Source organism: Xenopus laevis, chromosome 8S (genome assembly GCF_017654675.1).
Source record: "Xenopus laevis strain J_2021 chromosome 8S, Xenopus_laevis_v10.1, whole genome shotgun sequence".
NCBI lineage: Eukaryota > Metazoa > Chordata > Amphibia > Anura > Pipidae > Xenopus > Xenopus laevis.
Genome location: NC_054386.1, coordinates 83,999,300 through 84,012,938, shown reverse-complemented (window position 1 = coordinate 84,012,938; position 13,639 = coordinate 83,999,300). Strand labels below are relative to the sequence as shown.

The 13,639-nt window shown below is 38.7% G+C and overlaps 1 protein-coding gene across 7 annotated transcripts in view; it reads left to right on the top strand.

The window, feature by feature from the left end:
* Window positions 1-13,639, top strand: part of sipa1l3.S (signal induced proliferation associated 1 like 3 S homeolog) — a 136,880-nt gene that overhangs the window by 66,679 nt on the left and 56,562 nt on the right. For all 7 annotated transcript variants that reach the window (XM_041575293.1, XM_041575288.1, XM_041575290.1 and 4 more), the window contains 3 exons: window positions 1,956-3,648; window positions 7,996-8,126; window positions 11,256-11,444. In XM_041575293.1, the coding sequence (XP_041431227.1) occupies window positions 2,211-3,648; window positions 7,996-8,126; window positions 11,256-11,444 (1,758 nt within the window). In that variant the 5' untranslated portion in view covers window positions 1,956-2,210. The remainder of the gene's footprint in view (window positions 1-1,955; window positions 3,649-7,995; window positions 8,127-11,255; window positions 11,445-13,639) is intronic.

The following is a 13,639-nucleotide window of genomic DNA, read 5'->3' as shown; positions in this document are numbered from 1 at the left end:
ACCCCCCATGTGAAAGTTGGAAAGAGTCAGAGCAAGAAAGCAAATAATTAAAAAACTATACAGAATAAATAATGAAGAGAAATTGAGAAGTTGCCTAGAATTGGCTATGCTATAACATAATTAAGTTTACTTAAAGGGGAACCAACCCTTTAAGTGTGGCTGGGCCACAGACCTGCCAACTGTAAATTTAAATGTATCGCTATTTAAAGAATTGGGAACTGTCAGGCAATGTATTTCAACACTGCTGTTGGCAAATCACATAGGAAAAATAAGTATAGGTCACATAAGTGTGTAAGAATTAACATTCATACATTCTGTTTTGGCACAAAAGGAATAGTTCGGTGTACAAATAAAAACTGGGTAAATTGATAGTCTGTTCAAAATAAATGTTTCTAATATAGTTAGTTAGCCAGAAATGTAATGTATAAAGGCTGGAGTGACTGGATGTCTAACATAATAGCCAGAACACTACTTTCTGCTTTCAGCTCTCTAACTCAGCGACTTAAAGAGGGGCCACATGGGACATAACTGTTCAGTGAGTTTGCAATTGATCCTCAGCATTCAGCTCAGATTCAAAAGCAACAGATATGACCCATGTGACCCCCCTCAAGTCACTGATTGGTTACTACCTGGTAACCAATCAGTGGAAACCAAGAGAGCTAAAAAGCAGGAAGTATTGTTCTGGCTATTATGTTACACATCCAGTCACTCCAGCCTTTATACATTACAGTTTTGCCTAACAAACTATATTAGAAACATTTTTTATTTTGCACAGCCTATCTATTTACCCAGTTTTTATTTTTACACTGAACAATTCCTTTAAGAAACAGACAGAACACTACAGTAGATGAGCATTCACTTAGAAGCTGCCTGGCTGCTAGTCATACTATTTTTAATATTAAAGCAATAAATATTATGCAGTTACAGGACTTTACAACAATGACAAACCTATTCATATATGGTTTGTAACATTGTAGTCACATGATGTTTTCACTTTATTATGTGAAATGTTAATTTAATTCTCATTTTTGATGGTTTATGATGATTTTCTGATGCTACACGGAGTTTTGGAATGTTAGGGGCAGATTTATCAAGGGTTGATTTTCGAGGGTTAAAAAACGATCTAATAAAAATCGTTCGATCGAATGATTCGAATGATTTTAAGCGATAGATCGAATGATTTTTATTCGATAAAAAAAAACTTAGAAAAGTGGTCTGGAAGGTCCCCATAGGCTAACATTGCACTTCAGTAGGTTTAAAGTGGTGAAGTATGAAGTCGAAGTTTTTTTTAAAAAGACAGTACTTCGATTATCGAATGGTCGAATAGTCAAACGATTTTTAATTCGAATCGTTAGAATCATTCGATCGAATTTGACCAATTCGATGGTCGAATTACCCAAAAAAATCCTTTGAAATTGGAATATTTTTGCATTCGAATTATTCACTGTAGTTTAGTAAATCTGCCCCTTAGTATCAGCCTTTGTTTTTTATAGTGTCTGACCCAAATTCCATTTTCATTTTCCATATCTTTCTGAGTGTAATTATCTTTTTCTACTAAGCCAGCATGGCTAGTGGATAAAGAGTATGGCTAGTGGAGTAGTGGCTTGTTTTGGTGTTTTGTCCATTTTGAACATTTGTTAGTATCTGCTTAAACTGCTGCTGTACTACAACTCCCAGCACACCTTTGCCTTGACAGTTAGAAAAGCGTGACGTTGTCATTCAGAAAAAGATAGATAGTTGGACTGTTCTGTTTTCTATACTCTAAAATTAACATACTACTTTACAGAACTGTTAATATACTTTGACTTTAAAGTAAACAAGCCTTTAAATGGCATTATTAGAATTTCCTAAAATTTCCTGTGATTATATCGGTGCTACAGTAGTACAGTCTTATAAATGTTTGTGTTCCTCTATGTATACATATTTTTACCTGTCGACAACTTGTTTCTTTACAGGGCTCCAGAATTCTGGAAAAATCTCCTGTACAGTCTATAAAGAAAAAATCCTGTTGGAATCAACTTTTGTTTACCGGTCTAAACCAACCAGAGGACCAGAGGACTAAACCAATGTTAACTATAATCAAGTCTTAGTTTTCCTCTTGTGAATCTTAATACCTCTTCCCAATCATCAAAAATGGTTGAATGTTTTAGCCTGACAAAAAGCTGTGAAACATTTTCCCCCCTTGTGGATGTTTATACCTGTATTGGAGCATGACAAGTTTCAGGTCTTACCAAAATGATGGCTTGGAGGCCGGGGGAGCATCGGTGAAAGGAAATGATTTCCGTGCTGTAGAGTATTACCCCCATGGATACTGGGCGCAGAACCGCAATGGCGTCCAGCTTTCTTCCTCTGGGGATGCTTCAAGGACTAATGCCATTACCCCCGCAATGCCAAAGATGGGCGTCCGTGCCCGTATTGCAGATTGGCCTCCAAAGAATGAAGCCATAAAAGAGTCTTTAACTTCCAGCCGTTCACAGGATATGGAAGGGCTAAATGATTTTCTTCCAAATAGAGGCTTTCAAAATGTGCAGCATTTTCAAACTTGTGCGGGCTCCCCAGCATTTAGGGGCATTCATAGGTTGTCAAGGAAAAGATCAAAGGATGTTGAATTTCAGGATGGTTGGCCAAGGTCCCCTGGAAGAACTTTTATTTCACTTCGAAACAGAAGCAACAGTGAAATCACCCTTAGTGAGTGTGATATGGATGAGGCAATTGAACCCAGAGGTACAAAGTTCAGTAATGGCATGCCTCTCTTTAGAGAATATGGTAGCACTTCATCGATCAATATACAAGGTATCTCGGAACAAAGTTTTTTTGATATGCTAAAAGACTTTAAAAATGAAAAGCCTGACCTGGGTGGTGAGTCACCAGACCAAGGGAATAGTCTTCTCAGAGAGGACTCCAGTATGGCTTCCAGCCTACATCTGATAGGAAGCTCTTCAACAGACCTGAGGAATGGTCAGTTTCAAAAAGATGATTCTGGCCTAAAAGACAAAGAAAAGTCACGCAAAAAGAACACCAAGGGGGATTCTAGTGACTCGTCAATCTTTCGAAAGCTACGAAGCAATAAAAGTGAAGGTGAGCCAGGCAGATCTTTTAATGAGCCAGATGAAAGCATCAAACCTTGGTTATGCCCAAAAACACTTGCACATTATGATGTACAGAGCATGCTTTTTAATCTCAATGAAGTTGCAGCTAACCGAACCTATGTTGCTCAAAGGCGGAACACTACAACTGGGGCCTCTGCTGCATCCGCTGTGTCCTTGGCAGTGTCAAGAGCATATGGTCTAGGAAACATTGACCCAAGTTTCACCAGTACAGAAGACTTGAACTTCAAGGAGAACCTTGGACAGGATATGGGAGACAACAATAGCAATGAACTACTCCTTAACTGCCCTCATTTCAGGAATGAGACAGGTGGATTGAGTGAACGTAATGTGAGTTTCTCTAAAGCATCTCGTTGCACCCCTTGTGCCAGTGAGGGAGGATTCCTAGAGCCCTCACTAACCATGTACTGTACAAATGCTAGTATCTCTGTGGTGGAAGTGTCTAAGGAAAAGCAAAAGAGCCAAGGACGTTTAAAACATTATAGCATTGAACACGTGGACTTAGGAGCAAGATATTATCAGGAGTACTTTCACAGCAAAGGTGAGAACAATTCTGGGTAGTTTTATATAATTCTGTATATTAAAAATTGAAGACAGTACAAAATCCTGTCTAACCCCTCCAATTTCAATCACTTCCTCTTCTGGATGTCTAGCAGAGCCCATCCTAGCTGGCAGCACTTAAGAATTACCTGGTAATTGCAATAGCAGAGTCTACCTACATTTATCAAAGGTCGAATTTCGAATTCATGGGAGTTTTGTCAAACTCCCTTAAATTTGAGTATACTTGAAATTCGACTGGGGGGGTTATTTAAGAATAAAAATTGAACATTGAAGACCGACCCAAAAAATCTATTTCGATTCGAATACGACCAAACTTGCTTAGAGTTTTTCCCCCGAAAAAAACTTGAATGTCAGGAAGGCTACAAACATCTCCAAATTGGTCACTGGACCTCTCCCATTGACTTGAATTTTGCAGGTTTCAGGTAGCGAATAGTCGAGTTTGATAAACCTTGATATTTAATTCAAATATTTTTTAGAAATCTCTAATCGAGTTTGGATAATTCCTAGTTGTATTTGACAGTTTTGACCAATTTTTTTTTAGAAAACTAGAATTTTCAATTTGACCCATAAAGGAGAATTCAACTCGTAGTTTAAAAAAAAAAAAAACCCTCCCCCCCTACCCTGGGTAGACCCCCCCTCCCTCCTTCCCCCCAGCCTACCTGCCCCACCCCGGGCAAATGCCCCTATTTTTTTACTTATCCCTCCGTGCAGATTCTGGCCTCGGAGTTCACGGCAGCCACCTTCTTCTCCTGTAATCTTCGTGTATTGACGGCATTTTCTGCACATGCACAGTTGGAGTAAATTTCCGTTCTCAAACAACTGCGCATGCGCTGAAACTTCCGAAAAAGACTGAAGAAAGTAGATGGCTCCCATAAACTCCCGTGGCCAGAATCTGCACAGAGGGGAGAGTAAAAAATTAGGAGCATTTGCCCGGTGGGGGGGGGGCAGATAGGCTGGGGGGGAGGGAGGGGGGTCTACCCAGGGTAGGGGGGTAGGGTTTTTGTTAAACTACAGGTTGAATTCTCCTTTAATAAATCTGCCCCTAAGTCTGACAAAGTCCCTCGCCTTTCTGGTCTCTGCCTGATGTCAAACGATGTCATATTGTTCCTCCGCGTGAATCTTGATCATGCTGGTCCAGTCCCTCCTGTGCTACTGCTCCACTGTTTCAGAAAAATTGGAGTGCCAATTCTGTGCATTTCGATGAAGGGGTTAGTTTGGATCCACAAACAAATTCCTAACAGCAGGTGACAGACCTAGTACTGTCGGTAACCACATGTAAGGTGTTTAAATCAAGGAGACTTCTGAAAAAATTAGGGATGCACCGAATCCATTGCGAAAGATTCAGCTGAATACCAATCCAAATCATAATTTGCATATGCAAATTAGGGGTGGAAAGGGGGAAACATTTTTTACTTCCTTGTTTTGTGATGAAAAGTCAAGTGGTTTCCCTCCCTGCCCCTTATTTACATATGCATATTAGGATTCAGATTTGGTCGATCAGGCAGAAGGATTCGGCCAAATCCGAATACTGCTGTAAAAGGCCGAATTCTGGCAGGATCCCGAACCGAATCCTGGATTCGGTGCATCCCTAGAAAAAATACAGATCAGTTGACCAACATACATATTGACTCATCTTCTACTGAATATAGCAAGGGCCATGCAACCTCCATTGTACCAGTAGCTCTTATGTAATACTGTGGCCCTGCTGCTGTCAGACACAAATCTCTTAATCCTTACATTGAGAAAATTATAATGCCTTCGTTTTTCCGTTGACAGCTGGCGTGCCACTTTCTGATATTTGTCATTAAATAATGACAAAAACCATGGTCCATTTACGCCTCCAAATATCACATCAGCTTTGAAAAGAAGCCGTTATTATTTACCGCCCAATAGAAAACATCAGGTTGTCCTTCCTCAGCTTTTACAGAACAAGAGCTGCCTGCACCCTTGGCTGGAGGTAGTTGTTATTTAGGAACAGCTGGAGGACCACCTTCTGACATGTTTGCTTTTGGATATTAACAGGAAACCTCCTTATGAACAGGTGGCCATCCCGTATCACAGCATTACAACGGCCTCCAAATAAAACTAAAGTCAATTGTTCTGTGACAGCCAGAGGGCAACATAGTTATTATAGTACAACTCCAGTGTCTTGGCAGCTGCTATTCACAGTAAACGTTGAGGAAATCTAGACCCCACCTGCATTGGTTTTTTTTTTTGGTTTTTTTTATTAAAGGGATACTGTCATGGAAATTTTTTTTTTTCAAAATGAATCAGTTAATAGTGCTGCTCCAGCAGAATTCTGCACTAAAATCCATTTCTCAAGCAAACAGATTTTTATATATTCAATTTTGAAATCTGACATGGGGCTAGACATATTGTCAATTTCCCAGCTGCCCCAAGTCATGTGACTTGTGCTCTGATAAACTTCAATAACTCTTTACTGCTGTACTGCAAGTTGGAGTGATATCAACCCCTCCCTTTCTCTCCCCAGCAGCCAAACAAAAGAACAACGGGAAGGTAACCAGCTCCCTAACACAAGATAACAGCTGCCTGGTAGATTTAAGAACAACACTCAATAGTAAAAACCCATGTCCCACTGAGACTCCTTCAGTTACATAGAGAAGGAAAAACAACAGCCTGCCAGAAAGCATTTCTCTCCTAAAGTGCAGTCACAAGTCACATGACCAGGGGCAGCTGGGAAATTGACAAAATGTCTAGCCCCATGTCAGATTTCAAAATTGAATATAAAAAAATCTGTTTGCTCTTTTGAGAAATGGATTTCAGCGCAGAAGTCTCCTGGAGTAGCACGATTAACTGGTGCGTTTTGAAAAAAACATGTTTTCCGATGACGGGATCCCTTTAAAGTAGCCATTCTAAGTCATTCAACCCAGCCAAGTGCTACCCACTTCTTCTGAGCTCCATCACACTTCTAGGAGCAATGGACCTGTCATTCACACTGGCCTTGCACAATCTTCTGGTACTTAAGCCTGATTACTTGATCCTGGTTATTAAGTCTGAAGGTAATGGGGTAATAGGGGTTGGATGGCTTTTTAGCAAGTGAGGGAGTACAGGGTTGTGAGCGAATAAATTGTTATGAAAGATAGCTCATAGTACAAGTTTATCCAGGGACTTTTTGGAGTCAGGAAGAAATTTTTCCCCCTCTGAGGCAAATTGGAGAGGCTTCAGATGGGGTTTTTTTTTTGCCTTCCTCTGGATCAAGTAGCAGGTTTTATATAGACTTAAAAGGTTGCACTTGATGGACATATGTCTCTTTCAACCTAACTTACTATGTTACTATGTAATGGTAAACTTTTAGAGATTGTTTTCTAAAATGTCATTTATCAGTGGAGTTGGAATTGGTAGATTTCAGTTGGACAGAGAGTGGGGAACACAATTGCAGCATTCTGTAGCTGTCCAAAAACTGTGGTTAATTTGGGCAATTTGAACAAAACAAAGTTCCCAAATATCACCAGTTGTGTTTCTTATTGGACAGGATCTACAGTAAATGGACAAATTGTTGAATTATTTACGGACAACTAGTTTATACTTCTGCCACAGCAGAATCTTTTCCAGTCCTCTAATCATACTTCCAAAATACCTAATCCATACCTTCTCATACCAAAATGTGACCTCCACATAATAAAACAAGACCATTAAGATGATGTCTGAAACTGAATATTATTTTGGTTCAAATGTAGTTTTAAACAGGGAAGGCTTTACTGTGCATTGTTCTGATTAAAGGGCAAGTCAACCCCAAAATAAAAATGTGCCTAATAAAAGAAAACATTCTAATTAACTTTCCAATATACATTTATTAATATTTTTCTGTAGTTTTAAAGTTATTAGTAATAACGTAACAATATGCTGCCCACCCTCCTTCCGAGATGATGTTCACGGTGGTTTCAATGGCACGTGAACCTCTGGCAGGACCTAAGGGGGTGCGGGCCCTGGTGCAGTCACACCCACCCGCACCCTGTAATTTCCCACTGGTTATTAGTAAAAACAATTGCTACTGAAAGCAGCATAACTCTTGGTTGTTACTTTTAAATGTAAAAAAAAAGTCTTAGTTCCCCAGCAAAGACTAGGTCTGTTATTCAGCTGCCTGCCTAGTCTTACATTGTTTCAACAATCTGAGCAACCAGGGCAGAGAATAACAGACACACAATAGCAATACACTTAAAAACCATCGACAATTTGTAATATATGTATATTGCAAAGTTACTTAGAATTTTATGTTGACATGTCCTTTATCCAGCTGCCCATGTTTCTTTGTTTTATTATCTAAAAGTAAAATGTAATATGTGTAATGATGGGCTTCCTTTTCCAGAACACTGTAACTACTTTGGTGTGGATGATAAACTAGGTCCTGTTGCTGTCAGCCTAAAAAGGGAGAAGCTGGAAGACAGCAAGGACTATGGACCACAGTACCATTACCGGATCATCTTCAGGACCAGTGAGGTTAGCATGATAGGATTTTGGAAACAACAAAAAAACCTCCAAGAGCTTATATCTTTAATGTTTCACAATACCACTTGAATTTCCACAAAATGAATGCTTAAAGGAGAACTATACCCCCCCCCCAAATGAATACTTAAAGGGATACTGTCATGGGAAAAAAAAATTCAAATGAAATCTGTTAATAGTGCTGCTCCAGCAGAATTCTGCACTGAAATCCATTTCTCAAAAGAGAAAACAGATTTTTTTATATTCAATTTTGAAATCTGACATGGGGCTAGACATTTTGTCAATTTCCCAGCTGCCCCTGGTCATGTGACTTGTGCCTGCACTTTAGGAGAGAAATGCTTTCTGTCAGGCTGCTGTTTTTCCTTCTCAATGTAACTGAATGTGTCTCAGTGGGACATGGGTTTTTACTATTGAGTGTTGTTCTTAGATCTACCAGGCAGCTGTTCTGATCTTGTGTTAGGGAGCTGCTATCTGGTTACCTTCCCATTGTTCTTTTGTTTGGCTGCTGGGGGGAAAAGGGAGGGGGTGATATCACTCCAACTTGCAGTACAGCAGTAAAGAGTGATTGAAGTTTATCAGAGCACAAGTCACATGACTTGGGGCAGCTGGGAAATTGACAATATGTCTAGCCCCATGTCAGATTTCAAAATTGAATATAAAGAAATCTGTATATTCTTTTGAGAACTGGATTTCAGCACAAAATTCTGCTGGAGCAGCACCATTAACCGATTCATTTTGAAAAAAATGTTTTTTCCCATGACAGTATCCCTTTAAGCAACAGATAGTTTATATCAAATTAAGTGACATATTAAAGAATCTTACCAAACAGGTATATATATTTAAGTAAATATTGCCCTTTTACATCTCTTGCCTTGAACCACCATTTTGTGATGGTCTGTGTGCTGCCTCAGAGATCACCTGACCAGAAATACTGCAGCTCTAACTGTAACAGATAGAAGTGTGGAAGCAAAAGACAGAACCCTGTCTTTTGATTGGCTCATGTGACCTAACATGTATGGTTTGTTTGGTATGTTTGTGTGCACCGTGAATCCTTGGATCCCAGGGGGCTTTCTATTTAGGATTACCCAGTGGCACATACTACTAAAAAGTATATTATTATGAAAATGGTTTATTTACGTGAAGCAGCTGTTTTATGCAATTATAGAGACCTACCGTACATTGTTTGGGGGGTATTGTTTTCCTTTAACACAGGAATATCAATACAGGCACACTTGTGGAAACTCACTGTACAGCTTCTAAGCTGCTGTGCGATATTTACGTACTGGATATGTATAATTGCTATTTCTGGCTGACCACACCCTCAGAGTCATAATACCAACCCTACCCTGATTTTCACCAGTCGTAGGCAATCCTCTTTGCTGGCTTCTAGGTAGAGGGAAAATAAAATATAAATGTAATCAAAACTACATTGGTTTGTGGCGGTGTTCTCGGTACCTGTGTCTTACAGTATGCCCAATCACAAATCTTATTTTCCAAATTACTGCCCTTTTAAAGGATGATCATTTTTTTTTGAATGTTATGTTCTTTTTTGTGATGCCACCTACAGACTTTTTTTGTGCAGTGTGTTGGTAACTAGTACGGAAGAAACTGTTTCCAGGAGCCAAGGATCAAAACAGTGCTGTATTTGTGTGACATTGAGTCTGTATACAAACTCTCAGGATTCCTCCATTCTTAGCACTTTGGGCAAAGTAAATATTTCTTCTAGAAGTCGATATAAAAGATCATCATGAATAAATATTAAAGTAAATATTACTCGGGAAAAAAAATCTGTGTTTGGGTCAGGCTGGGATAAGTTACCTGTAAACAAAGTCACTGTTTATTAGGATTGCCTGTATATTTATTTAGGCACTATGTTCAAAATTGTACAAACCCTCTGACTAAATAAAGGCATCTTTGGCCAATTTTGCATCCTACCATGGCTAAGAACAATGAACAATGACTTTCTGGCATACAAAACAATTGCTGCGAAGTGAGAGAGCATTTGTGTATATTTTGAATGATTATTCATTATATTTCATTGTGTCTTAAAAAAACAAAGTCTCAAAGTTAGGAATAAATGACATTTTAAGAAGCAGTGGCTCCTTTGTTTTAGGAATGCACCGAATCCGCTATTTTGGATTTGCCCAAACCCCTGAATCCTTCGTGAAAGATTCGGCCGAATACTGAAACGGATTTAAATCCTAATTTGCAAATGCAAATTATGGGTGGGAAGGGGAAAACATTTTTTACTTCATGGTTTTGTGACAAAAAGTCATGTGATTTCCCTCTCCGCTCCTAAATTGCATATGCAAATTCGGTTCAGCCTGACGGAAGGATTTGGCAGAATCCGATTCCTGCTGAAAAAGGCCGAATCCTGACTGAATCCCAAACTGAATCCTGGATTCGGTGCATCCCTACTTTGTTTACGTGATTTCTTTTGTTTGTCAGTTTATATGACTAAATATACTGCATACCCCTGGACTTCTATAATTGAAGTTTAAGTAGATTATTTTATCTGCAGTTCTTGAAATCCAACCTTCAGGCAACATGAAGGGACCTTAAAGGGATACACTATGCATCCGTTAATAGTGCTGCTCCAGCAGACTTATGCACTAAAATTCTGTTTCTCAAAAGGGCATAAAATATATTTAATTTTTAAATCTGACATGAGGCTAGACATATTGTCAGTTTCCCAGCTGCCCCCAGTCATGTGACTTGTGCTCTGACAAACTTCAGTCACTCTTTACTGCTGTACTGCAAGTTGGAGTGAGATCTCCCCCCTCCCTCCCCCAGCAGTTTAACAACAGAGTGGGAAGGCATCCAGATAGCAGCTCCCTAACACAAGATAACAGCTGCCTGGTAGATCTAACAACCGCACTCAATAGTAAAATCCAGGTCCCACTTCGAAACATTCAGTTACATTGAGTAGGAGAAACAACAGCCTGCCAGAAAGCAGTTCTATTCTAAAGTGCTGGCTTTTTCTGAAAGCACATGACCAGGCAAAATGACCTGAGATTGCCGCCTACACACCAATATTACAACTAAAAAAAAATGCACTTGCTTGTTCAGGAATGAAATTTTTTATTGTAGGTGTATATAACATTTGTCTTCTTTCTCACTCAGCTGGTCACTCTGAGGGGTATGATCCAGGAGGATGCGGTACCATCTGCAGCCAAACATGGAACTTTGAGGGGGCTGCCACTGAAAGATGTACTGGAAGCTGTAATCCCTGAACTTAATACCCAGTGCCTGCGGCTGGCAATGAATTCATCTAAAGTCACTGAGCAACTCCTGAAATTGGATGAACAGGGGGTAAGAAACATGCTTGGATGCCTGGGTAAAAACACTAGTGGACTGTGTGGAAAAGTAAACCGTAGTAAAAAAAAAGGAAAAGTAGTACATGAAGTACATGAAAAAATAATTAATGCAATTGAGTTTACAGTTAACAATTGCAGAACAGCTTTTATGCTGACAAAGGCATCCGGTAAATCCACGCCACAATCAAGAAGAGATGAAATTACACTTAGGAGGTTATTTACTTTATTACATAAGATTATTATACAGAAATTTAAATATTTTATAAGCTTGTTGCCATCCTAAAATAAGTGCATTTAGGGGCACATTTACTTAGCTCGAGTGAAGGATTAGAATAAAAACGAATTTCGAAGTTTTTTTTGGCTTCTTTGACCATCGAATTGGCTACTTCGACCTTCAAATACGACTTCGAATCGAACGTTTCAAACTAAAAATCGTTCGACCATTCTATAGTTGAAGTACTGTCTCTTTCAAAAAAACTTCAACCACCTACTTCGCCAACTAAAACCTACCGAGCACCAATAGGCTTTCTAACCAATTTCTGATCGAAGGAAAATCGTTCGATCGATGAATTAAAATCCTTCGAACCGTTCATTTCGAAGGATTTAATCGTTCGATCGAACGATTATTCACTCGATCGAATGAATTGCGCTAAATCCTTCGACTTCAATATTTGAAGTCGAAGGATTTAACTTTGAGGGTCAAATATCGAGGGTTAATTAAGCCTCAATATTCGACCAATAGTAAATGTGCCCCTTAATATCTAGTATTAGAAATATTAGTTAAAGGCTGGGTCAAGCCTGCTCCTTTGGTTGAGTGAAATTTTTGATTTATACTCTTTGCATTGTTACTCTTCCTACTCTTACAATTCAGCACAGTATACAACTTTTAGGGGCAGATTTATCAAAATGTGAGATTGGGCTCACCAGGAAAAAAAAATCATTCACTTTCTATTCATTCCTATGGGATGTTTAGAATTGTATTTATCAAATAGTAATTTTTATCTGTCACCCATTGAGTGGATGGGTAGTTTGTATAAAGCAGCTCACACAAATTAGCAAGTGGGGACTTACATTCAGTTTAATTTTACTGCAAGAAACAACAAACATAAAAAAACAGATATATCTTTATAAAAAATGTTTGACAAATTGTAAGGAAACTCAAGCTAATGGTGAGAGAGGGACTATACTGCCATTTAAATATACCCTGTTAAAGTGCTGTCTCATGCCCTGTTAAATCCTTCTACTGTAGTTTTATACTATTATGCAACATGAAATTGAAAATTCTGCAGTGTTTAAAAAAAATAAATAAATAAAATAAAATTGAGGAGGCGGCCAAAGTCCTAGATAGACACTGGATGAGAGTACAGACTAGTCTTACTTTCCATTTATCAGATTGCTTCTGTTCTGTGTAATAATCAAAACAGTACATCCGAATTTGCACAACAGCAGCATATTTCTTTTCCTGCCCTACTTTCCAGATGGACAGGTGTTAAATGCCTTTAGTGCTACGAGAGGTAAACTGATAGTAGTTCTTTGTGCAAGTTAACTGACATAGTAAATGGAGGACCAAAGAGGGGTTTCTGTATATAGCAGCAACTCTGATTTTCTTCCAGTATCAACTACAGTGTATAACTATGTAAAATGCTTTTTTTTTTTTTTTAATTTGGTGTAGAATTTGTTTACATATTTTTACTATGTAGTATTTAATTGCTTAATGTAAGCATATGAAAATGTATCACTTATCGGTCAGTGCCCATAAATACTTTTTGTAAATGGCCTGTGAAGTAGTAATGGCTTTCATTGGAGTATATTTATCAAAGATTGAAGTTAGAGATCGCCACAGTCCTCTAGTGTAAAATTCCGCCACTCTCCATTCATTTCTATTGCATTTTTAAAAGCGTATTTATCAATGGGTGAAAGTGAAAGTTCACCCTTTGATAAATATGCCTTTCAAAATCCCATAGAAACGAATGGAAAGTGGCGGAATTTCACTCTAGCAGACTGTGGGGATCTCTAACTTCACTCTGTGATAAATATTCCCTATTGTCTTTAGATCATCCAGCCTATTGCTTACTCATCTCAGTGCTGCTATTTCTTAGTGTATATGTTTGTAAATTTGATTTGGTTTCTGAGCCTTATTATTCGATTTGTTATATTCAGATAAAAATATTTTGTTTATGTTTTCAGGTT